General features: G+C 42.5%; 1 protein-coding gene across 2 annotated transcripts in view; it reads left to right on the plus strand.

The window, feature by feature from the left end:
* Positions 1-25,799, plus strand: part of CLASP1 (cytoplasmic linker associated protein 1) — a 354,339-nt gene that overhangs the window by 278,360 nt on the left and 50,180 nt on the right. For both annotated transcript variants that reach the window (XM_045287431.1, XM_045287432.1), the window contains 6 exons: positions 6,214-6,357; positions 6,938-7,044; positions 13,005-13,121; positions 17,709-17,859; positions 22,796-23,042; positions 25,354-25,544. In XM_045287431.1, coding sequence (XP_045143366.1) covers positions 6,214-6,357; positions 6,938-7,044; positions 13,005-13,121; positions 17,709-17,859; positions 22,796-23,042; positions 25,354-25,544 — 957 coding nt within the window. The remainder of the gene's footprint in view (positions 1-6,213; positions 6,358-6,937; positions 7,045-13,004; positions 13,122-17,708; positions 17,860-22,795; positions 23,043-25,353; positions 25,545-25,799) is intronic.

A 25,799-nucleotide genomic window follows, 5' to 3' on the forward strand; every position in this document is an offset into this window, starting at 1 on the left:
CGCCCTGCTACAGATAGGAGTTCTTGACACACAGTATCCAGGACAGATAATCCAGGACCAGTATTGAGAGTAGCAATACCATGATGGTAGGTGGCAGGTAGGGGGAGAAAGGGGGAACTGATCGCAATGATTGGCACACAACTCCCCCCACCCCAGCCCCAGGGAGACAAAAAATAGAAACGTAGTGAAGGGAGGTAGCGGACACAGAAAAATATGAAAATAAAAATTTATAAATTATCAAGGGTTCACAAGGGTGGGAGGGAGGGGCGGGGGGAGGATGTCATCATCATTTCCAAACATTTTCTTTCTACTTGAGCTGATACCAAAGGCTCAAGTAGAAAGAAAATGTTTGGAAATGATGGTGGCAACATGTGTACAAATGTGCTTGATACAATTGATGGTGGGATTGTTACAAGAGTTGTAAAAGCCCCCGATGAAATGATTTATTAAAAAAAAAAAAAAAGAGGGTGAGAGATCAGGAAAAAAAAATTACAGCCTTGGAAACCAGAAGGGTAGTTCCACTCTCTTCTATTGGGTCACTGTGAATTGAAATCTCGTCGGCTGTGAGTTTGATTGCTTTTAATCTTTGCAGTGGAAAGATCTGTGTTGGATGCAGGCACTTTGCATATGCTTAGAGGAAGAAAAGACCCCTAGTTGCGTTACCTACTATACTTTATTTACTTTTTACATCATTTTCTTAGGGCTCTTGCAGCTCTAACAACATTCCATACGTCAGTTGCATCAAGCATATTTATACATACATTGCCTTCATCATTTCCAAAACGTTTTCCACTTGAGTCCTTGGTGTAAGCGCCTCCTTTTTCCCATCCCTCCCACCCCCTTCCACCCTCTTGTATCCTTGAACAGTGCTATGTTGCTGTTGTCATTTCTCATCTGGCACCGTCCGTGTCTCCCTTCACACACAGCTCTGTTATCTGTCCCTGGTGGGGGCGGGGCGGCTGTATATCCGGTTTGGTGCTGGGTTCCTCATTTCTCTCCCTCCCCCTCCCCAACTAGCACCCCACCCTCATGATATCACTGCACCCACTACTGTTCCTGAGGGGTTTATCTGTCCTGAATTCCATGTATCGAGAGCTCTTATCTGTACCAATGTGTGTTCTCTGGTCTAGCCAGATTTTTACGGTAGAACTGTGTTGTAGTTGTTGGACGGATGGGAGACCATCAGGACTAGAGGAATGATGTGTGTTTCATCTGTGCAAACTGCACCTTGGTTGAATCATTCCTTCCTTACAACCCTTCTTTTGGGGGTAGGGGGCATCTACAATTGTCTACAGATGGGCTTTGGGTCTCCACTCAAACCCCCCTCTTTCACATCAACATGGTTGTTTATTTTGGATCTTTTGGTACCTGATAACTGATCCCATTGACACCTCATGATCACACAGGCTAGTGTGCTTCTTCCATGCGAGCTTCTTTGTCTCCCTGGTGGATGGCTGCTTATTTAACTTCAAACTTTTAAGACGCTGTATTTTTTTATAGCTGGAGACCATCTACTCTCTTCACCACATTTGCTCATGCACCCATTTTGTCTTCAGCGATCATGTTGGGAAGGTGAATATCAGAGTGCCAGGTTATTAGAACTAAGTGTTCTTGTGTTAAGGGAGGCCTTGAGTAGAAATCCAAAGTCCGTTTGCTGTCTTAATACTTAATATTTAAATATATGTATATTGATCTCTATCCCTTTCATTATAAATTAATATATTTACATATATACATGCCTATAGCTATACCTCTATGAATAGCTTTTGCCTCCTTTTTTTCCCTCTATTCCTTTCACCTTCCTTCTATCCCACTATCATGCTCACCCTCCATTCATCTCTCAGTAATTCCTCTCGGATACATTGCACTTGATTAAACCCTACCTGGCCTTGTTGTTCCCTTATCCATGAGTTTGTTGGCTCCCCCCTCCCCCTCCCCACCCTCTTGCATGTCCCCCCGGAACCGCCGGTCCCATTGATTTATCCTCGGGATTGTCCATGCTGCCTGTCTTATATAGATAGACTTAGGGTAATAGAAAAACAATACAAATAAACAAAAACAAGAAAAAAAAAATAGATAGTTCCAGGCCTGTCTGCTTACCCTTATGTATTTTTCCAGTCAAGTCTGATGAGGTGCTAAGCCCTGTCCCCCGAATCAGAAGTCTTATTTTCAGGATTCCTCAGGGACTTAGTTACTTTGCTCCTCTTGCTACCCTGTTTCACCCCCTTTGCATTTCACCCCACTGTGCATGGGGCAGACGGGGCACACTTCACACACTGTCTCCAGTGCAGTCCCCCGTGGCGGTATGGTTCAGTGAGGGAGTGTCATGTCTCATGGTGGGGCTGGCCCTACAGTTGTCTCTGTGCATTGGCTGCTCTGAGCAGGGGTGTTGTCCCTGGGGCTTGGTGGGCCAGGATGAGGTGTTACAATCCTGACATTACACAGGCTGGTCGGCTTTTTCCCTGTGGACTTAGTTGACATCTCACTTAGAGGGTGCTTGTTTAAAGACAAGCCTTTTAAGACCCCATATGCTAGTCTGTCTGATAGCCTGGCACCTTCCAGTTTCCTTTTCACATGTTGCTGTAGCACCTGTATCGTCAGTAATCTCTTTATGGGGGTGAGTACCAAGCAGAGGGCCATGGCATAAGGACCAAATATAGTTGTTCTTAATTAGCTCTAGAATAACTGCCAGCCTAAAATCTATTCATATATGTATGACAATATGTCTGTGATATACCTTAGAGACATCATTGTCATTTCATGTTAGAGAACATTATCAATCATTCCCTTGGGACATCTCTTCCACGGCCATTAAGTTAATGCTGACTCATAATGACCCTCCCTGGAGGGCCAGGTAGAACTGCCCCTGTGAGTCTCCGAGCCTAGAAATCTTCACTGGCTCAGAAAGCCTCCTCCTTCCTGCAAGGCACTGGCTAGTGGTTTCAAACTGCAGACCTTGAGGATTTATATTATATATATTAGTTTAGTCAATGGTATAGAATTTAAACCACTGTTGAAAAAAGGAAATTATAGGAGTATAGGCCATCTATGAACCGTAATGCATGAGTTGTTGGTTTTTACAGATTAAATTCTTAAGTGACTAGACATTATTTATACAAATTATGGGGATTGGTGATAAAGTGAATGTTCTGATAGTATTCATTCACACTACCAGCTGGCTTGTTTTAAATGCATCACTCCTACCCTAATATTTGGAAATTATTCCTTTAATGATAGCATATTCATATGGATAATAAATGTATGGAGGTTTTTTCCTTTTTGGACTCTGGTATTCTTATATTTATTTATTCTTAATCATTTTAGTGGGGGACTCATACAACTCTTATCACAATCCATCTATACATCCATTGTGTCAAGCACATTTGTACATTTGTTGCCATCATCACTTTCAAAATATTTTATTCCTACTTGAGCCCTTGGTATCAGCTTCTCATTTTTCCCCTCCCTCCCCCACTCTCCCTTCCTCATGAACCCTTGATAATTTATAAATTATTATTAATTTTTTAATGTCTTACACCAACCAATGTCTCCCTTTACCCACTTTTCTATTGACCATCCCCCTGGGAGGGAGTTATATGGAGATCATTGTGATTGGTTACCCCATTCTCCCCCCACCTTCCCCTGGTATGGCTACTCTCAATATTGATCCTGAGGGGTTTATCTGTCCTGGATTCCCTGTGTTTCCAGCTCTTATTTGTACCCTTGTACATGCTCTAGTATGGCCAGATTTGTAAGGTAGAATTGGGATCATGATAGGGCCGGGGAGGAAGCATTAAAGAACTAGAGCAGTGGTTCTCAACCTTCCTAATGCCTTGACCCATTAATATAGTTCCTCATGTTGTAGTGAGCCCCCCCCCCCAACCGTAGAATTGTTTCCATTACTACTTCATAACTGTAATTTTGCTACTGTTATGAATCGTGTGACCCCTTGAAAGGGTTGTTCAACCCCCAAAGGGGTCGCGACCCACAGGTTGAGAATTGCTGAACTAGAGGAAGGTTGTATGTTTCATCAGTGCTTTACTGCACCCTGACTGGCTCGTCTCCTCCCTGTGACCCTTCTGTAAGGGGATGTCCAATTGCCATTCAGATGGGCTTTGGGTCTCCACTCCACACTCCCCCTCATTCACAATGATATGATTTTTTGTTCTGGGTCTTTGATGCTTGATACCTGATCCTATTGACACATCATGATCACACAGGCTGGTGTGCTTCTTCCATGTGGGCTTTCTTGCTTCTCAGCTAGATGGCCCCTTGTTTATCTTCAAGTCTTTAAGACCCCAGACACTATATCTTTTAATAGCTGGCCACCATCAGCTTTCTTCACCACATTTGCTTATGCACCCATTTTGTCTTCAGTGATCGTGTCAGGAAGGTGAGCATCACAATACCAAAGTGTTCCTGTGTTGGGGGAGTAGTTGAGTAGAGGCTCAGTGTCCATCCGCTACCTTAAAACTAAACCTACAGACATATGTACATAGATCTATTTCCCCATCATATATAAATACATTTACATATGTACATGCCTATATTTAGACCTCTATAAATGTCCTTTAACTCCTAGTTCTTTCCTTTATTTCCTTTTACTTTCTTCTTGTCCCACTGTCATGTTCAGCCTTCATTTGGGTCTCAGTAATTCCTCTCGACTACATTGGCCTTGATCAAGTCCTACCAGGCCCCCTATACCATCCTCATCATCGATTTTAGATCACTTGTTGTTCCCTTGTCCCTGGGTTTATTAACACCCACTTCCTTTCCCCTGCCTCCCCCTGTCCTGTGTATCTCCCCAGAACCTCAGTTCAGTTGTTTTCTTCTCTGGATTGTTTATCCCGCCTGTCTTATCTAGATAGACATACAGAGATAATAACATGCACAAAAACAATACAGAGCAAAGCAAAGCAACAAAAGAAAACAAAACAACAAAAACCAACGACAAAAACAAAGAAAAGCCTATAAATAGTTGAAGGTCTGTTTGTTGACCTTTGAGTGTTTTCTGGTCCCATCTGGGGGGTGCCACACCCTGGCCCCACAGTGTATTTTGGCATCCCCGGGACGTCCTTGCTCTGCTCCTCTTGCTCTTCTGCTCATGCCCTTGTTCTATTTCGGTGTGGTGGCGTCAGATCAGCTACAATTCCCACACTGTGTCTCCAGTGTTGCCACCAGGGAGGTGAAGCAGGGAGAGTGTGGCCCACGTCCAGGGAGAAAGAGGAAGAGGCCATCCTTGAAAGGCCATTTGTCTTGGTAGCTTTTCAATCAAGCTGTGGCCTGAATGCCAGGCTAAACTCTGCCCCATGTTCCTATGGTAGCCATGTTGGCACAAAAAGGATCACATGCTTCTTTAACTTAAAAGTACACGATTTAAGAATGTAATGATACCTTTTATAATTTTCATTCAACAAAAACTCACTGCTCAAACTTCCTAAATAAATACAGTATTTGGCATTGTTTTCCAAGCGTGAATTGTCAGCTACTAAATTAACCACAGCAAGCATCTTGCTAGAGAAGTCTGTACCTCATCGAGCCATTACTGCTTCAGCTACGTGGTTGTTCCTCCTTTCCTGCCACAGTGACTGCAAGCAGTTCTGTGGCATGTTGTCTCGGGTAAGAAGAAAGGGATACTTTCAACACGTAAGAAAGAGCAGGTTTTTAAATGGCACCATTCAAAGTTTGATTGGCTTCCCAAAGGCTGCCTCAGTCCTTGATTGAGAGATGAGAAAGTAGTTGCTTTGAACTGTGTCTTTCAGTGGCATGTCTTAGCCCATCGGAGCAGGTCAGTGGATGTCCACTAGAGCATTCCGATGAAGAGCCAAGGGACAGCAGTTTCTCAAGATCGCCCAGCAGCATCTCACTTAGAAGTTAGTTCTTGCCATGGTCCACACCGGGAGCCTTGTCCAGTTCTAACTCACTTTTAAAATTATTTCATTTACCTGTTTGCCAACTTCCTTTGTGGTGCCAGACACACAGGAAAAGTTATAAAAATGTATCAGGAATATGCTGTGGAAATCCAAGACCAATATGTTACAATGAACCTACGGCTCATTTCTCAGATCAGTCTGACTATGTATGTGGAGGGTGCCCTTTCATTAGTAATTTATTTTATTTACACAAAAAGGTTTTAAAAACTATGTTAGTGGGAATTTTGCCCAAGATATGTTACTGTTCATTGGATAAATTGATTATGCCTTCTCTTTCTAGGCAGCACAGATTGTGCTAATCTCTCTGTTTGAATTGAACACTCCTGAATTTACCATGTTACTTGGTGCCTTGCCAAAAACGTTCCAGGATGGTGCCACCAAACTGCTGCATAACCACCTCAAGAATTCTAGTAACACCAGTGTGGTGAGTGCATTGGGTCACTGTTGGTGCCTCTGCTCAGACAATGACCGCTGCATATCTTTTTCAAGAACCTATTCTAATGGTAGAGCCCATGTCCTTGTCTTCATGTAGTAGATTATGAGCTTGTCCCCAAGGCTGGCCGGGTCATTCTGATCCCACTGTATCCCTGGCCATTTCAAAAGCACTTTATGAGTGAATGAATGAACCTGGTATTTAAACATGGCCTTTTTCTTAGCTTAGGTTGTTTAATCCATTAAATTTTTGTTAGGTCGTTTAAGTAGTTATTCATTCATTATTGAGTTAATCTTATTTTTAATAATAATTCCTGATTATATCTGACATTCTAGCATAATCAACATCAACCATTCAGCTCTCAGAATGCCTATGTGGCAGTTACACATTTGTAGTTTAGATGTTCCTCTAACTGTGTAGTATAAATTCTACCCATTTGTTTGCATGTGAGTTAAAAAGCATAGAGAAGTGTTGACTGTATCAGTGGACTTCAAAAAGCTTGGGGGGGAAATCCATTAGCTGTCCTTTCATAGAGTGCCTAAATAATGGTGATTACTCTGCCTCTGCCCAGGGCTCTCCAAGCAATACAATTGGCCGGACACCCTCCAGGCACACCAGCAGCCGGACCAGTCCCCTGACCTCACCCACCAACTGTTCCCATGGTGGTCTGTCTCCCAGGTAAAGTCTGGTCGAAAGAGATGAAGACCACAAGGCCTTCTGCAGTCAGCCCAGCCCACTCTAGGTCTCAGAGCCAGGTTCAGAACCAACACGTGAGTTGGGTTTCTGGACACGATGGCTGTGTCCTCACTCAGGTCTTAATTGGGTGGTCTCGGACAAAGTGGCTAACAACCATGATGGTCAAATGAGCAATGTATACACAGTGCCCTCTCAGGCTTTTCTAGCTCTAAATATTCTCTAGTACTTATGATATTAAGTATGCTGTAAAATGAAAAGTTGTACTTCGTACTGCTTTACATAGAATTAACAAAATTCATGAGAACATGAAGGTTTTTCATCCTCCATGGAAACCTTTTAGAGTCCGCTTCTCCAAAGTGTGGGCTTGTGTTCGAGCCAAGTACGTGGTCTTTCCAACCCCCGCTGCTCTCATTATGAAGCAGAATGCATTCTGAAGGACTTAGATTTAGAAATGAAGAAGTCATTTTGAATCAGCCTTTTTTGAATTAACATTGGCAGCATATGAACATTGACCTTACAGAACCTGTGTAATAACTTAAGAACAACCACTATGTGTAGGGATCTTATGTGATGCTACTGGCCAGAGCTTATAGAAGTCTCCACGTGGTGGCTTTAGTGACCCTCTCCCCTATGCTGGGATTAGCCTAGCCCCAGTAGAGCAGAATTCCTCAGCCCTGCAGGGCCAGAACGGTGAGTAAAGAGCCGGCATCTGCACCTGCTTGGACCACACCCCGTTTGTCTAGAAGTTCAGCTCTTTTCTTGTTAGATCAATAACAGCAAAAATCAAGGGGCTTTTGTCCCATGGGTTGCTCACATTCCAGATTGTAAAATGAGAAGAAAATATGGCAAGTGCACCAATTTTCATTTAGGGCTACCTCCTTCGTAGGAAGATAGAAAATCTGAATTACTTTTAGATTTAGGTTTTTAAAGTACGATACACGTTAACTTTGTGTATTTTCTTGGTGAAACGATGTGTTTTACATAGCGTACCTAATAAAACCCACTTTCATGGAGTCAGTTCCTACAACCATTAGGACAGAGTAGAACTGCCCCATGGGATTTTCATGGTTGTAAATCTGTACAGAAGTGGAATGCCACCTCTTTCTTCCACGGGTTTTTGTTAGATTTCCCGCAAAGATAAACAAGGCCAGGCCAGAGAGAAGGAAAAGGGGAAGTTTCCTTTGCACTTCCAGGCGAGAGGCACGGCCCCCTGGGGGGGGACCCCAGTAAAGTAAGTCAAGCTTACCTGTGGTGGAGAGCAAGTTTTTAAGCTGCAGGTGGGTAAAGAAGGGGGCAGGGGGTAGAAGTGTCTTCATCCATGAAATTCTGAGGTAGGGTGGTGCCTTGATCATTCCAGCCTAGGAGATGGCTCATTGTCCTACAGTCCTTTTGAAGCTAGCCATCTAGGTCTGCTAAGGGCAGGTCAGGTTGTTCCTAATGTCCCTGGAAAGGTACCTGACCCAACAGTTTTAAGCCACTGGCCTTTTGATTAGCAGCTGAGCACCAGGGATCCTTTCTGTAAGTACGTAAAGTGCATTGCTACTAATATTAACCTGTGTTTGAAGTCCCAATTGCCCTATACTATATTTATTTATACTAGAATTTGATGTTATAGCTTTACATTTGGCCTATATTACTTTAACAGGCTATTATAATTAGGCAATTGAGACCAGAAACGAATGAAAATATGTCTTACTTTCCCCAGATGCATCTGGGGCTCAGCCAACTGCTTGTTTAATACCAATATCTCTACATAAGATATTTATGGTTTTTTAGTAGGTTTTGGAATAGATATGTAAAATATTTTGTTTCACCAAGAAAATACACCATTTTATAATTTCCAAAATACTTGTAGGATAACCTGAGAATGGAGCTTGGTAGACTTTCAAATTTTATTTTTATCCTTTCAAATTCTAAATTTAAATAATAAGCTAATCGGTCTTGAAAGAAGTACAGCCAGAAGGTTCCTTGGAACCAACAATGGCAAGACTTTGTCTTACATGCTTTTGTCATTATCAGGAGAGGCCAGGCTCTGGAGAAGGAGATCACGCTTGCTGAAGTGTAGAGGCAGAGAAAGACCATTGATGTGATGGGTTAACAGAGTGGCTGCAACATTGCACTCAGACATATCAGCAATTGTGAAGATGGGGCAGGGACCGGGCTGTGTTTTATTCTCTTGTGTATAGGCTCCCTGTGAGTCTGATCTGGTTTGACAGGACCTGACAACAACAGTTGTTTGGCTTAAGCGATGAGGGTCCAGTGCTAACAGTAGATCATTATGCATTCTTTCCTAGTAGGGTAAATTATGAGCAACTTATATTCTCTGTAAATTATTGCCTTTGTCTAGAAACAATTTTTCTTCAAAATAGCTGTTCTTTGTTAGTTGGAGTTTTCTGTAGGTAATAAGCAAAAGGCAAACCTCAAATTAAGTATTTTATTATTATATATGTTAATAGCCTGTGTTAAAGATTAGTGAAGACTACTAGAATAAACTGTCAGAGGTAAAAATCAGCTTGATATTAATCTTCATGAATCTCCAAATCATTCAAATTTTCATTTATTTTTCCAAGTCACTATTTCTTCTCAATTGGCTCCGCCTCAATTTTTACTATTAGGCCTATTAGTCAGTAGAAGAAATAAAGGGACTTTATTTTTTATATTAAAAAGTCTTAGAAGTGTGCTGGTCAAGAATACTTAGAAGTATTCTTCCTTAAGAAATTATTTAGTTATATAGTGCCTTTTCAAATTTTGTTCTCATTCTCATAGTCAAAGAATCTTAACCATTTTGAACTCAATAGTAGAAATCATTTTTCTTGCGACTGAAAAATTGTCCTTAAATTCTTGCCTTAAACAGACAGAGCAGCTAGCTTACCACATTCTAAGGAGATGGTAAGCAGGTTCTACAGGATATGTTCTCAGCTATTTTTCTTAGCAGTGCTCTTGAAACTAATATTCTTTGATCGTGTCATTCTTTTGAATGACCTTGACCATATTTGGGTGATCTTGAAAAAGTGTGGAACCATGAAATGAGTTGTGTGGTTGCTATTGCATGATGTGGACGTCTGTGCTGCTGTTCCTGCTTGATACATTCCTTATCTACCTGTCCCGCTGTGCTGTCAGCAGGACGGCCCACGAGCAATAAGTACTACTCAGACAAATATTGCCATGAGCTTTATGAGTACTGGTATGTCATGTTACTCAGAGAACTTTGCAGACAAGTTCCCAGGACCCATCAGAAGAGGAGTGGAGGAGACTTGGTGTTCCACAAAGTGTAGCCTGGGTATGTTACATGATTCATGAGCCAGAACCACTTCCAAAAAAGCAACAAAAGTGAAGATTACTTAGGGGTTGCCAATTAAATATTTTTAAACTCAATGTATATGTGTATATATGGTATTAATCCATGAGTACTTGAAAGTATACAAATCATCCATCCATCCCTATGCATAAGCCGCATTCTTCATAGCAACAAAGCTCAGTTAGATGCAAGCACAGATAGATTATTCTAAGGTATTTAAGATAAGATTTCTTCTTGTCAGTTTTTCTGGGTATAAGTAATTGCTTGTTGGAGTTTTACTTGTTATTTTTGTTAATGGAGTTGCTGTGTTTGTCCAAAAAAAGAAAGAAATGAAAGATAATGGAATTGTTTAATGAACTTTTGGAGCTCCTTCATAATGTTAGCTTTTTATTCTTAAGTGGGGAAATGATCACCTATTATTTGTTTTTAACCTAATGTTGAGCATCAAAATGAATTTTTTAATCCCAAAATTCTACATTTAGAATATGGCAGTAATAAGGGCATATTCTAAAATGATGAACAAATCTAATTTGATAATTTTTTAGTTTCACTACTCAGAAAGTTGTTTTTCTCAACCCAGCCATTTTAGAGAAGCTATGAATAACAGGTTCAGCTTTTGTAAAATACTACATTAATTGTTTCTGTGTAAGAGAATAACCACTGCTTTTTCCCAATTAATTAACCAATAATTTAGAGAGATTGATGTAAATTTTTACTCATTTTACCTAGTGTGATTTTTGTGGTAAAAGGAAAGCAAGAGCAGAAAAATTAAAAAAAAACTTTGGAAATGCATTCCCTTTTTAAGAAGATTCTGTGAAACTCTTGCTCTGGTCTACTGTACGTTTTTGACAAACATCATAAAGCAGAATGCCACTGGATAGATCATCTCTGGGTCCCCTAGCAAGCAGAGTCGTTGTAGGTGGGTTTTACGTTTCGTTCATTCTAGGACCAACAGGAACCACACACTCAGAGTGGAAGGTGCTACAGCCTCTGCTTTGTCCTCGGTTCTTTGTAGAGAGCCAGCCTGCAGCGGTCACCTGTTTTCGCCTTGGGCTGTCACTCCAACTCCTTGTGCGACTGAAAGAAGGTCTTAGGGCCTGCTAACGAGGGGCTCTTGTGGGGTGGTGGTTATAGATTGGGTTCCTAACTGCAAGGCAAAGTCAGCAGTTTGAAATCACCGACTGCTCCCAGGGAGAAAGACGGAGCTTTTAGTGCCGTCAAGAGTTACAGTCTGAGAAACCCCCTTGGGCAGTTCTCCTGTCGTACAGGGTCACTCTTAGCCGGACTTTGAATCGGGTGCTGGAGAAGACTATTGAGAGCGCCAGGCACTGCGAATACACCTGTCCTGGAAGAGGTTTGGCCTGCGTGCTCCTTAGAGGTCCTTCGTCTTCATACTTTGGACATGTTGTCAGGGGGACCAGTCGCTGGAGAAGGACCTCATGCATGGTTGAGTAGAGGGGAAGTGAAAGAGAAGGCAGCCCTTAAGGAGATGGGTGGACGTTGTGGCTACAGCGATGGGCTCAGACATAGAAACCACTGTGAGGATGACACAGGTGCACAGGTGGGGGTTGGAGCCAACTTGACACCCAACGACAAGCAATGTGAGTCAGAACTGACTCAGTGGCAGTGAGTTTGCTTTGGGATTTAGGCCCTTCTGTTCTTCAGTGACTTATCATTTCCACACCAAATTTCCTTAGAAAATGGAGGCCTTCACTGTCCTACGACAGACTAACTTCTTACCTACCCCATGAAGGGACTTAGGCACTTAAGCTGTGAGAAATACCAGCAGCAAGCAGAGCTGTTCTGTGGGTACCTTATTCCTGGTGCTGCATACTCAGCTTCCGGATTCCAGCCAGGTCTTCCTCCCGCCCTTTCCCAGGCTCTGGGGCTCAGTTCTTTTGCATTGCAAGCCCTTGTTAGAACTTCCTATCACGGGCCACTGCAAGCTCAGATCACCTCGTGGCATTTCTGAGTTGTGGTGGAGGAATGCCCACATTCTCCACTTCATTTTAATTCTCATACTAGATGGCTGATCAGAGCAGAGGAATTTAGTATTGTGCTCTCACACTGCCCTACCAGCTAAGACTTACTGTCCTCGTTCTCTAATTGTTCCTTTAGAAGGAAACCACCATGTCCACCTCTGAAGGGCAGAGCCCATGGCCCTGACCTTGAGTGCTCCAGACAGAATAGTACATTTTCTGACTCCTCTGCTCTGGTACGACCTCCTGTGGTCACTTGAATTAAGGCCTCATAATTCCTTCTTGAGTTCTTTCTAAAGTAATTGATGGGGTGTTTTTGAAACAATGTCCTTGTTTTCATGTGTGTCAGTGCATATCATGTATTTCCCCAAACACACACAGACATACGCACAGGCAATTTCATGAGGTTTTAAAATGAATGCATCCTATGCCTGAGAGGGGAAAGAATAGGAGTCTTATTGAGGACCAAATTGTAAAATGAAATCTGTTCATTTTCTTCATGTTGTGAAATGGTTACTTTTACTCTGATTACTTTGATAGAACCGATTACTTTCTCAAGAAAAGAGCTGCCGCTAAGACACTGGACTCCCGTCTCTTTTCCCTCTTGCCCCTCCCCTTCTGCCTTTTTGTTTCTCTTTCTGACTTTCCTCTTCTGATCACTGCAGTCGGTTATGGGGCTGGAGTGCCGACGGGTTATCGAAGCACCCACCTCCCTTTTCTCAGCCTAACTCAATCCCCACCGCTCCCTCCCACAAGACTCTCAGACGCTCTTACTCGCCCAGGTAACATGTTACAGTTGTCTGAGGTGTCACAATATTATTGAATTTCCAAGGTCGTCTCAGGTCTTTTGAAAAGCCTCTCAGCTGCCTCCACTGTTGTGACCCCGACTTTGGCTTACACCAGAAGGAACAGAACTTTGCTGGGAAAGTGAGCAGCGCTTTAGTGAATTTCACAAGGATGGCTCCTACCATAGCAGAGCAGCAGGTGGTCATTTCATCAGCTGATCAGAACAGCCTCACCTCAGCCCTCTCAGCCCAGTTTATTGCTTAACCCTTAGCAGTTGCGTAGAAAACACGTAAGTGCTGGTTGACTTGTAAGATCCACGCCCGTCACCGTGGGCACCACTTACCGAGCCTTCCTGTTAGGTGCATAAGGCATTCCCACAACCACTCGAAAACAAGTGAAACATACTCTCTGCGAGTCTGCACACGAGGTGATTCGTCCTGCAGTTGGGTATGTGGCATGTGGGCTGACTTCTTTTATCATGTGTGGCAGCATGGATCCAGAGAGAAAACTCTCGAGAGTTGTGTTCCTTGCTGCAACTCTCTAAAAGTGCCCAGCCTTTTGTCAGCAAAGCTGTGAGTTTCTTTGCAATTAACCTTCAAGGTGCTAGGTGACGCTCGTGGCCGCTGGTTAAATATGATTAAACTAGGGATTCTGTCTGGCAGGAGGGGCTGGTGGGCCTCCCTTCAGCTCTTTAGACAGATGGTATATCTTTGGTGCAAAGAGGGATCCTTGAAGATACCCAAACAGATACCTGTTTGAGAGCCCAGCGGGTGCTTTTGCTGGAGGTTCAAGGCCCACACATGCGTGCTTACATGAGCAGAACCTGGCAGTTGCACTGTCACTGTGCTTAGTAAGGTGAGCATGCATGCTGACAGGACATGGTAAACATAGCGCGTGACTTAAAATGCTTCATTAGATAACTTGTGCATAGGAGATTTACATTCTAACTCTTTGGTATCTTCAACATAGCAAAACCATATCTGGTAAACAAATCAGCTAAATTGTTAGAAATATCTTTCTTTTGAAGCTATTCCAGCACTGAAAGTTGTACAGAAAATTCTAGAATGTAGATTTCTACAGATAATAGTATTAGGACAAATAAACAAGTCTGCTGTCTTTAAAGCTAATAAATCATGTACCTTTTGTTTTGTTTTGAACTGTAGTGGTGCTTCAGAATAGAAACTCAATTTTGCTGTCTCCTAGTATGTTGACTTGTATGCTCTTAGGGATACTAAGCTCAGCCCAGCCAGTCTTCCCACAAAATCAAGAATCACCTTCCAGAGGACACCGTTTCTAATTCTCACCTTTCAAATCTGTTCCCATTTGTATTGGTTGAGCTAACTCATCTAATCATGCTTAATATACAGAATCAAGTAAATGCCAGGGGGTTTCAAAAGGTTTGTGGGGAAAAAAATCAGTTATCTCTGAATTTCATTTTTCCATTAACCTCTTTAAGCCCCCTCATATTTTTTAATTTATAAAAACTATTAGTTGCATAAAACTAAGAAGAACATATCCGTGTCTGTCTCTTTTTATTATGCCAAAATGCTGTTGACTTCAGAATCAGAAATGCTGGTTTTATACTTTGTATCGTTTCCCTACTGGAAGGCAAAGAAGAACCTCGGAAGGCACATCCCTGCTCAGATTTCTCTTTCTCTGAGACCCAGCCCCACATACCTCTGTACCCGTAGTGCAGGGCCATTACCTGGCCAGGAGAGCTTTTGACATGACCTTAGCTTCAGTTAGCGAGTATTTGCTGATTAGCTCCTCCTAAGCTAACGAGCCCTAAGGAATCCCTGCTGGAATCAGTCTCTACCAGTGACCAGACTCTAGCCCAGGAGAGTGTGTCCTCGGTTGTCTCTGACTAGGGGGCAGATGAATGCTTAGGGCTTGTCTGACCCTCTCTCTGCTAAGTAAAGCCACCGAGTCTCTCTGCTAAGTAAAGCCACCGAGTCCCTCTGCCAGTTCTTTTGCATTACTTGTCAGGATGATGTTAACTGACAGCATTAGTATACATTTCCGCTTCTCCCTATACAATGTGGGTTCTACGGATATTGATTCGAACAAAATACAAGTCAGGCCAAAACATAAGAGTAACATTGTTTATTTCCTCCTAGAGGGAGACAGCTATACCTCTCACCAGCTGCTCACAGTTTCAGCTCTGCCAAAAAAATACTAAAGACCTCAAGCTAGTGAGTCTAACAGCAGTATCCTCCTAGACGGTACTTGGTTGTGCACATAGGATTCCTAAATTGGAAGTTAGTTGATTTATACATGGAAAGTAACAGTAACAGGCAGAATCCTTTCGTTTTAAAAAGAGGCTCCTATAATGGTTAACTTTTACAAGCCAAAATGAACTGTTTTCAGAATGTTCAGGTTAATAACCAGATGAATGATCTGAACACTAACATTTTCTGAAGCGACATATGGAAAATAATATTGTGACAGCCCTTCAAACGCTGAGCATACAGCCAGACTTCTTTTTGTCCATCCCATCATTCTTGCAATTTGTTGGTTTTCATTTGTTGTTTTTGCATGGGCAACTGTTATTTTCGTTGTTGTGATTTGAAGCATTTTAAAGTATTAACATATGTGGTTTTCACCATGTTCAGTTTTATACATAAAAAATAGTGTACTGGCCAGATGTATAAATGCCTTTGTTCGTACATAAAGCTAGTATTGTAGTGCTTCCTGAGAAGGGCAGGGACGCTGGCGATTGAGTCACACTTTCTTCACATTAAAGGGATATTGCCTCCGGATTGACTCAGAGGTAGACAACCCTGAGAACTCCAAGGAGATTGCGAGCTTGATTTGTGTTGAGATGTTTTGGTTCACCTCCTATCATTATGTATGTGGAATTTTGACTATAAACATGGTCCAGGTTCACATTTCATTTGATGCCAGGCTAGTCTTTGAATTGGGATGTATTTTTGTGAGCTCTCCAAATACAGTTGGGCTAGAGAACTGGGTTCTACCTGGACCAGTTTTGAAATTTTGGCAAATAGCTTTCTTCTGTGAGAGAGTTCAGCTCAACGGCCCTGGCACAACCTAACATGCCTTCAAAAATAGCTGGGTCATTGCAACCTCAAGCTGTATCACAAGGCCTGTCTAACTCTGTCTTGCTGTTCTATCTGGATCTTGCAAAGCAAGGGACGAGGAAGTAGGTGTTACAGGCACACGTCACACGTGTTCTGTCTTGAGTTTCTTGTTTTGTTTGTGTTTTAACAAATTGAAGGTTTGTGGCAACTGTGCATGAACCAGTCTAGAGGTGCCATTTTCTAGCACTGTGTGCACTTCTTGTCTCTGTCACATTTTGGTAAGTCTCCTAATATTTTTTAATAATACTAACAGACTATACTGTATGACAAACATAGTTTCTTATGTGCACTGGGAAACAAACAAATTGTGTGTGCCACACTTCATTACGATACGTGGGTGCTGTAGTCTGAAATCAAACCCTCGGTGTTTTTAAGGACAGGGTTCCTCCAGGGCTTGATTGTATTGCCTTTAGGAGAGGAGCTCCTGTCGGGGGAACCTAGGTTTGTCAGCATTTTCTCTTTTGGTACACAGAGAAACTGTTGGCTTTTGGATCCCAGTAATGTTGTAGTTTATATTATTTATAGTTAAATATTCTTATACCTAGCAGTCCCCAGTTAGAGCTTGTGACTTTCTGATTTATTTAAACACTTGACACTCAAAGCTGAAGGATGTTTCCTCGCCCAGCCTTGGCTGATTGTTGACTCAGGTTGTGCCTAGTTTGTACTGTTCTTCTCGTGTTTTTCCTCTATGTTGTCCTGCAGGGTCACCAATAGTTGTTTCATTCTCTAGGTCATCTGCTTCGGTGCACGTCTCAGGTACCGAGCTCGGGGCCCCTTGACAGATGGGCTAAACCAAAAGACTTAGGATTTGGGCTTCATTTTATGTCTTGTTTTGCCAAACTTATGAAAGGACAGTGATGGACATAACTTTTCTTTGATTGGTAGTTTTGCTTTTGAAATGTTTTCAAACATCTTTCCAGAACCAAGTTCTCCTGCCTTTGTTGAATGGCCTAAAGTTGGGAACCCAATGGTAGGATAAATCTTACCGAGTCAAGCGTTGTCTTTTATGAACTCTGTCACTGGTCAGCATAGCATTGCTAACTAATTTAGTCTGTGGGGGCTTTGTTCCTCTCCAACTCCTTTGTAATACTAGCTTTATTTTGAAACGCCCATTTCTCTTAAGCTTGTACATTTGGGACCAGTAACAACTAACCCATCTTCAAGATATGAAAGGTTTTGTTTGTTTGTTTTTACACTTTCATTACCTCGTGCATTCAGTCACTAATTGTCACTCCTGAGTTCTTGCATCCTTGTGGCCATTGCTGTTTCCCACTGGTTGCTTATTGGCAGATGATGCATATGTTTAGGACCAGATTTCAAAGGAAATTCTATAATTGCCTAATGGTAGTACACTAACAAAAAAAAGTCTCTTTTTTGTTCCAAATCATGTAAAGAAATAAAACTGTGCATTTATCTTACCCTGTACATCATTAGATGTAAATTATGCCCATATTTAAATTTAAGAAATATATTGTTTATCTTTAGCATGCTGGACTATGACACAGAGAACCTGAACTCTGAAGAAATCTACAGTTCTTTACGTGGAGTTACAGAAGCCATTGAAAAATTTAGTTTCAGAAGCCAAGAAGATTTGAATGAGCCAGTTAAACGAGATGGAAAAAAAGACTGTGATATTGTAAGTATCCCCAGGCTAACAGATAACTATAAATCAGTTCACTGACATTATAGATCCTTAAAGGGCGGCTTCTGTGACCACTGCCTACAGAGCTCCATTATTTTTATCCTGTGGTTAGAATAGTATTACTGTATTTGTACACAAATAATACACACAATATACGGCTTTCTCCAGCTCATATCACCCTGAACTGTTTATGTGTGGTGTTTGCAAGTGCATAAAATTTATATGCGTGTGTTATACACAAAAATATGGTATGTTTAAGAGGCCCAAGGCAATCTTTCATAATTTTGAAAACAGGACCCTGAGATATTTTGTGAGGAGCGTTGAATGCTTTCTTTCTTGGCTTACTTTTTTAATGATGTGGTGTTGTATGCCTGAACCAGACATCACCTAAAGATTGGTGGTTTGGATACAGCCCCTCCTTGGGAGAAAGCTATGGCAGCCTGCTTCTGTGAAGACCCTTTGTCGCAGTTCTGCCCCGTTCTGCGGGGTCACTGAGTCCATTCTACGGGGTCACGCTGAGTCAAAATTGAGTTGACAGCAGTCGGTCTGACTTTCTATCTGTCTGTCTGTCTGTCTATCTATCTATCTATCTATCTATCTATCTATCTATCTATGCTTGGGGTGGCGGTGATGTGTTTGTAATAATAGTGACAGCATTATGTGCACCTTGTTTAGCATAAGACGTGGATACTTTCCCCGTCAGTATTATTCTACTTGATTATTTTTCATGCTTGTGTGATAATGTTCAGGAGAAAGATGAAGCTATCTCGTGCCATAAATATTTATAGCCTCAAACCGTAGGAAGCAGTTCTATGTTTTAGAGGGTTGATGTGAGTCAGAATTGGCTCCATGGTAAGTTGGTTTTAGCTTTTGATGTGATAGTTCATCAGATAGTTATAGAAATTACTTGGTGCCCTATTTTTTAACACATAAGTATGTTTCAGCTTTCGAAATCAGAAAAACCTGTGCTGAAGGTTGAAAGGAATGAAGTTTGATAAGGAGAAAGCAATGGGAGCAAAAGAGGGACCACAGGACAGGCAGACCAGCAGGGAGCCCTTGTGAGAGTGGTTGCAAGAATAGAAAGAAGGTGGGAGTCGGGACTGGTCCATGGAAATAGGATGTTTGAGACTGGACCTGGTGCTGCTAGAGGACGTGGTCTGGAGAAGTGGACGACACTGGTCAGACATGAAGATTGAGAAGCTGAGTTTGTTCAATTTCAACACCTCAGCCACTTACCAAATTTTTCAATATTAGGTGAAGGAAGATGTGAAATATAATAAATGTGACAGATACCAGAGCCAGTATATTTCTTTTTAAGTTTGTAGATTAAGCTCAGTCTAATAAGGCAGAGGTCGTAAGGATGAATTTTTGATCCAGGAAGATGATTATTCACAAAAGTAGAACCCTGAGCATCAAATGTGTAGGAAAAAGTCCATTCTTGTGACTAACTATAGAAATACAATGAGTATGTGAGGGAACTTCAGAAAGTTCATGGAAAACTGGAATTGAAAGATAATGGAATATTTCTATCAATATTTTGAAGTTCTCCTGCATATTCAAGGTTCCATTTTCTACATTGTTCTGCTGTGTTTTAAGTAGACATTATAGTATTTAATGCTGAGAAGGTATGGAGGTTAGTATAATCTTGGTGCAGGAGAGATTGATGTCGCTACATTAGAAAGCAGTAAAATTATATTTTAGCACAAGTGATTATAAGCATTTTTTATCCTTTACCTAATATTTTAATTTCCAGCAATCTATGGTGACTAAATGAGCAAAAAGAAAAAAATAATCATAAATAGTTTATTTCAGCATTATCTAAAATATTCAAAATAAACAGAAGGTAGCAATAGTGGTGAGGTTAAACATGGTTTCAAAAACTTTAGTTGCATCGGGAATGCTTACGCTGTGAGCAAAACAATATATAAGATACCTCGTAAACTGTGATTCCCCCCCCCCCCTATAATCTAGATGCATACAAAGACTTGAGGTAATGTACAAAGTAAAAGAGGAAGTTTTGGTGGTGGTGGTAGTAGTAAAGGTGAATAAGAATGAGTTAGCCCCCTCTCCTCCCCCTTTTTTGGGTACATATCTGGAGTTTTTTTCAATGCTTGGTGTATTATAAATTATATTTTCTATTTTTAAAATAGTTTTATTGACATATCATACAATTCAGTAGTCCAGTCATATTAAGACGAGTTACACAGTCATCACCAAAATCAGTTTTAGAACATTGCTTTCTTCCTTGTAGTCATTGTTGATAACACCCCAGTTCTCCCAACCTTCCATGCCAGGACCCTAGGCTGTTCTTAATCCAGTCACAGCTTCTATGGATCTACCTGTCCTGTATGTCATATACAGAAAAACAACAAACAAGCAAAAACAATGATAGTGACAAGATAAAATAGGGGGAAACTTCAATCAAAAGGAAAGCAGAAAATATTAAAAACTGGAACAAATTTCCAACTAACGACGACCCCCTAGGCCAGGGTCGAACTGCGCCCGTGGGGTTCTGAGCCTGACTCTCTATGGGAGAAGAGCATCTCATCCTCTTCCTAAGGAGCAGCGTGGGGCTTCAAACGGATTTTGTGGAGAGGACCGCTCCACCACTAGGATTCCCATGGGTTGGGATCAACTCAATGACAGTGAATTAGGTTTTTGAGGGAAACAAATTTAAAATGGGTGCAAGGGGAGATCAAATGATAAGGTTTTACATTTTAACCTAACGACATCTGTCATAATGAACTGAGGGAGCTCTCTTTCTGATGGCAAGGCCATTCACGTTTCTGAACTATGGTGGGTTCCCTGAAGGCTTCATCCATGAGGGAGCCCAACAAATGGAGCTGGGCTGTCAGCTGTCTTCCAAAACCTCTGCAAAACCGTCTTCACAGTTTAAGCTCCATCTGGGTCCCTCTTCCAGATTGGGACACTGTTATTATGTACACTCCTTGCGGTACAGTCCTGGTGTGCGTCTCTCGTGTGGGGCTGCATTGATGCGTCACTTAGAGGCCTCAGACACTGAGGGCTGGTCACCATCTGTCTGCTCTCTGCACCACATCAACACCCACATCTTCAGTGATCTTGTTAGGAGACTGAGTGTCATAATTGTTCTTAGATCACGGTTTTGAATAAGTGTGAGGGATCAAATCCATTCATATATCTATGGTTTATACATGTCTGGTTCACTTTAGAGACATTCTTATCACGTTTTTGGAGAGTAATGTGTCCTATTTTATGTTTTACTTTTAGGAGACAGTTACAGAAAGGAAAAATGGAAATCACCTATGAGTTATCTTTTACCAAGAGAAAACTACTGTTTTTCTTTTTATACCTGAAACTAACGTCTTATATTTTGGGAGGGTGTTAAAAACAAAATGCACCTTCCCACTCAATTCAAAGTTCTCTACATATACATAATATGTATGTGTATATGTCTGTGAAAATTTTGCCACGGGGATCACCCCGGTGGCCTGGCTGCCCGGACATTTCCCCAGCACTGCTAATATGTCCACGCATATGTGATGAAGAGGGCTACAGGGCTGCTCAGCCCTCTGCAGCCACCTGAGACTTGCTCTGTGATGGTGCTGGCCTTCAAAATGAACGCGGCAGGGACTCTTCAAGAAAAATAAAGGGTCTTTGAGACCCAAGGGAGCAGAATCTTGGGCAGGCAGAGGACCAAGGCTTTGATCTGTGGGAGACAAGGGTCAGAAAGCACTAGAAGTAAGACTCTGGAAGATGCTAAATGCCCGTCCTTTAGGGATTTGACAGGCATCGATCAAAGGAGATGGGTTTTGAAAGCGTATCAAGAAGAGCAGTAAGAGTAAAATATATTTGAAAGGAGAGTGAACTGCTTAGAAGGAACTAGCTCACCACTGTTCTAGCTCACCACTGGTGAGGAAACACAGAAAGAACAAAAAGAATTCATCAATGTGGGAACTGCTTTAAATTTCTGAAGCCAGTGTAGGGAAATTTTCGCATTCTTGTTCTGTCAGCTCACTACACTGAGAGTTCTTACTATGTATAGTGACATTGACAGGCTGGCACATGACAGTCTTGAAGAATTGGGGCACAAAGGGTACAGCCTTAGCTTTCAAGGTCTGTCTCAGAATTTGATCCAGAACCTTGGAGAATAAAATGTATCACTGTTCCCTCCCCCAAATCAACCTCAGTGCCGTGGAGTCATGCCTGACTCATAGTGACTCATAGGAGAGGGTAGAACTGCCCCTCAGAGTTTCTAAGACTAATGTTTACAGGAGTAGAAATCCTGGTCTTTTTTTTTTTTTTAATCATTTTACTGGGGGCTCATACAGCTCTTATTACAATCCTTACATCCATCCATTGTGTCAAGCACACTTGTACATTTGTTGCCATTGGTATCGGCTCCTCATTTTTCCCTCTCTCCCTCATGAACCCTTGACAATTTATAAATTATTATTTTTTCATGTCTTACACTGACCGATGTCTCCCTTTACCTACTTTTCTGTTGTCCGTCCCCCTGGGAGGGGATTGTATGTAGATCATTGTGATAGGTTCCCCTTTTTCTCCCACCTTCCCCTTACCCTCCTGGTATCACTCCTCTCATTATTGGTCCTGCGTTAGAAAATGCAGTCTTACTCCCAAAGAGCTGGTGGTGGTTTTGAACTGCTGACCTGGTGGATTGCAGCACAACGTGTAACCACTACTCTACCAAGGTCCCCCAAAATGTATGAGTAAAATTCATGATCAAATTCAATTAAAACTGAGTTTACATGTAAGCTAATGAAGAAGTCAATGAAAATGTGGGCATATTCAGCTTGCTTGATAATAGTGTATGAATTTGCTATATACAAATTAAAATACCAGTAAAGACCAGTAAAAGACCAAGCCTGAAGATAAAAGGGAAAGTTTGTGTAAAGCGCTGGAAAGGAACTGACAGTTTAATCTATTCCAGGTTTCACGAGAGGGGGGAGTTTCTTCCCCAGCCACTGAAGGCCGAGGAGGCAGTGAGGTAGTGGAGGGCAGCCGGACTGCACTGGACAACAAGACCTCCCTCCTCAACACCCAGCCTCCCAGGGCCTTCCCTGGACCGCGAGTGCGAGAGTACAATCCCTACCCTTACTCGGACACCATCAACACCTACGACAAGACAGCCCTGAAGGAGGCCGTGTTTGACGACGACATGGAGCAGTTGCGAGATGGTGGGTCTTTCTCTGCTTGATTGTCTTCATTCAGAAATCCCTGTCCTGGTTCGGCTTTTGTGTCACGGTTCCTTGTTGAGCTCTAATTGTGTTTCCTCCACACAAACAAAAAGACCCAGCATCTAGGAAGGAAGACGGCCATGAAATGTTCATCTGGGCCGTGTAACTTTGCAGGCGTGGCAACTGTGAGCATGGGGACGACTGACTGCAGGTGGGGAAGGCTCAAGGAGTCTAAGCTGGAGGCAGGTCTGAGTGGAGGGCTGGGGAGAGGGCAGAGGCAGCAGCAGCAGTGGAGGGCAACAAAGTGGGCATGGGCTCCACTTTGTCCTACAGATCTCTGGTCTGTCCCGAGTCTTGGAACGGAGGTCCTAAAGCACTACTTGACCGATTTTCCTCTTTGCTCACAGCAGGGTTTTAACCAGGCTTTTCTGGGGCAGCTCTCTGTGGGCTTCGACATTGTCCTTGACATTCAAGGGTAGCACTATGGAGTAAGCATTGAACTCACCAGTCATTTTGAGGGAGAAAGAAGAGACTCTTTGCTGCTGGTGGTTTAGTGATTACACTTTGGGCTGTGGTCCGCATGGTCGGCAGTTTGAAACCACCAGCCACTCCTAGAGAGAACGATGGGCTTTCTACTCCTGTAAACAGGTTCAGTCGCAGAAACCAACAGTGGGGCTGCTAAGAGTTGGCGTCAACTTGATGGCCGTGAGTGAGGAGAGTTAGTGGCTCCGGTGAAGATTTACTGCCGTGAAATCCTAAAGAGGCTTTCTCCCCATTGGAATGGACTTGACAGTGCGTTTGAATTTTTGTAGGTGTTTTTTTTTCTCTCTTTCTTTTTATTAACAGGTGCTGAACTAAGTGTTTTACATATCCAGCAAACCTGTGAAAGCCAAACCTGTGTAAGAAAGAAGTCTGTCAGAGTAGGAAAATGTAAATAGTTCCCTCTGATGGAAAAGCGTAAGACTACACCCTGCCAAACTTGGGAGACAGTCTTATAGACTTCTAACAGGTTTCCCTTTATAACTTAATTGCAATGGAAGAAATCATTCCCATTTTACACCGTAAGAAACAGGAGTTCTGGAAGTTTAAAGTTACTTGCCCAAACAAAACTGGTATGAGACAGAACCGGTAAACTGGTCTTCGTATTTTCTGATGATTTATGACGGCCAGTGTTCATTCTTGTGCCACCAGTGAGACGGGGTTTGGTATGGCACTTGTTTTTCTTCTCTCCTCACTGTCCTGTTCACAGCTTTTGGCTTATTTTAACCTGACAGCGATAGTTTTTTCAAATATAATTGACATAATTGTTTGTCTCTCTTGTTTCCAAGGCTGCCTAGGATTTTTTTTTCTTTCAATTTTAAATGAAATACTAAATCAGAATCCTAAACACCCCAAACAGTTAACGTTCAGTGAGTGCCTACTGTGTGTCATGAAGTGCATGGCTTACGAATGACTCGGAGGCAATCAGACCTAGTGGCTTACCTCCAGTACCTCCTGGCTTCTTTGGCAAAAAGATGGATGATTTCACTCTCCTGAGGGAAAGGTTAAGTTGGAGGAGCATGTCATTTTTCAGGCATATCTTATTTCTACTTCCGCCATTAGAATTCAAGAGTCAACTGTGATCGTTTCTGCGGCAGTTAGATTTGAGAAAAGCCTGGTGGCCAGAATTCGGATGTGAAGCGCTTTCCTTGTGTTTGTATTTTTCCTCCACGCAGTGGGGCTATGGCGTTCGCTTATCTTCCAGTTTGCTGGGGTTTTTGTCCAGACCCCTTGATTGGTGTTTGTTTACTATGCTGGCTACTAAGCTCTGGACACTAGAAAAGGGGGTGAAGGAATATTAACCAAGCAGTCACGAACATGGATAGTGATGGTGAGGAGGCCCACGAGCACAGTGGACTTGTGTGGGACTGCGCACTGTCAGAGCGTGTTCCAGCAGCCCCAGCCTGACATGGGACTGTCATGGGTGGGGAAGAGGAGAGGGAGAGGTTGGCGAGAGAGAATAAACGAGGGTGACCTTTTGGAGGAGATGCACATGTTGTCCTCTTTGTCTGAGAGAGGGTGAAAGCATTGAATGTCAGTAAGTGCCATCTGGTATCACACCTCCGGTCCACGATCTGTAGAGGTGACCTGATAAGGGGGGGAATAGTGGGGCTTATCCACGAAGCCGAATGAGGGGCATATGAGAATGCCACAGGAGAGAACTCCTCTACAGAATGTACAGGTAGGTGAGAAGATTTCAAATGCCGCGAGGGATTGCGTGCAACAAGGACTGTTCTAAGGAACTAAAGCCTCTATTATTTGTTCCCACAAGTACCCATTGACCATTCTGACCTGGTGGCAGACCTTCTGAAAGAGCTGTCCAACCACAACGAGCGCGTGGAGGAGCGTAAAGGAGCGCTGCTGGAACTGCTGAAGATCACCCGGGAGGACAACCTCGGCGTCTGGGAAGAGCATTTCAAGACCATCCTGCTCCTGCTCCTGGAGACCCTTGGAGACAAGGATGTGAGTGATTTCTCTGTGTTTATATTTCTCCTCCTGCATGCAGTGGGGCTGTGATGTCCGTTTATCTTCAGTTCCATTCCCGGTATTGTGCTGTCTATTTTTATCAAAACATTTGCTCCATTTACAGATGTTTTATGAGCACCTATTAGAATAATGTTTTGATCAAGCAGCGGCTTCATCCTCCCTTGAATGCAATTTCTGTGTATGTAGGTAGATTTGGGGAAAGGAGTACTACTTTAAACTACTCATTTGATG

Source organism: Echinops telfairi, unplaced genomic scaffold (genome assembly GCF_000313985.2).
Source record: "Echinops telfairi isolate 266 unplaced genomic scaffold, ASM31398v2 ScPeMD7_15;HRSCAF=58, whole genome shotgun sequence".
NCBI lineage: Eukaryota > Metazoa > Chordata > Mammalia > Afrosoricida > Tenrecidae > Echinops > Echinops telfairi.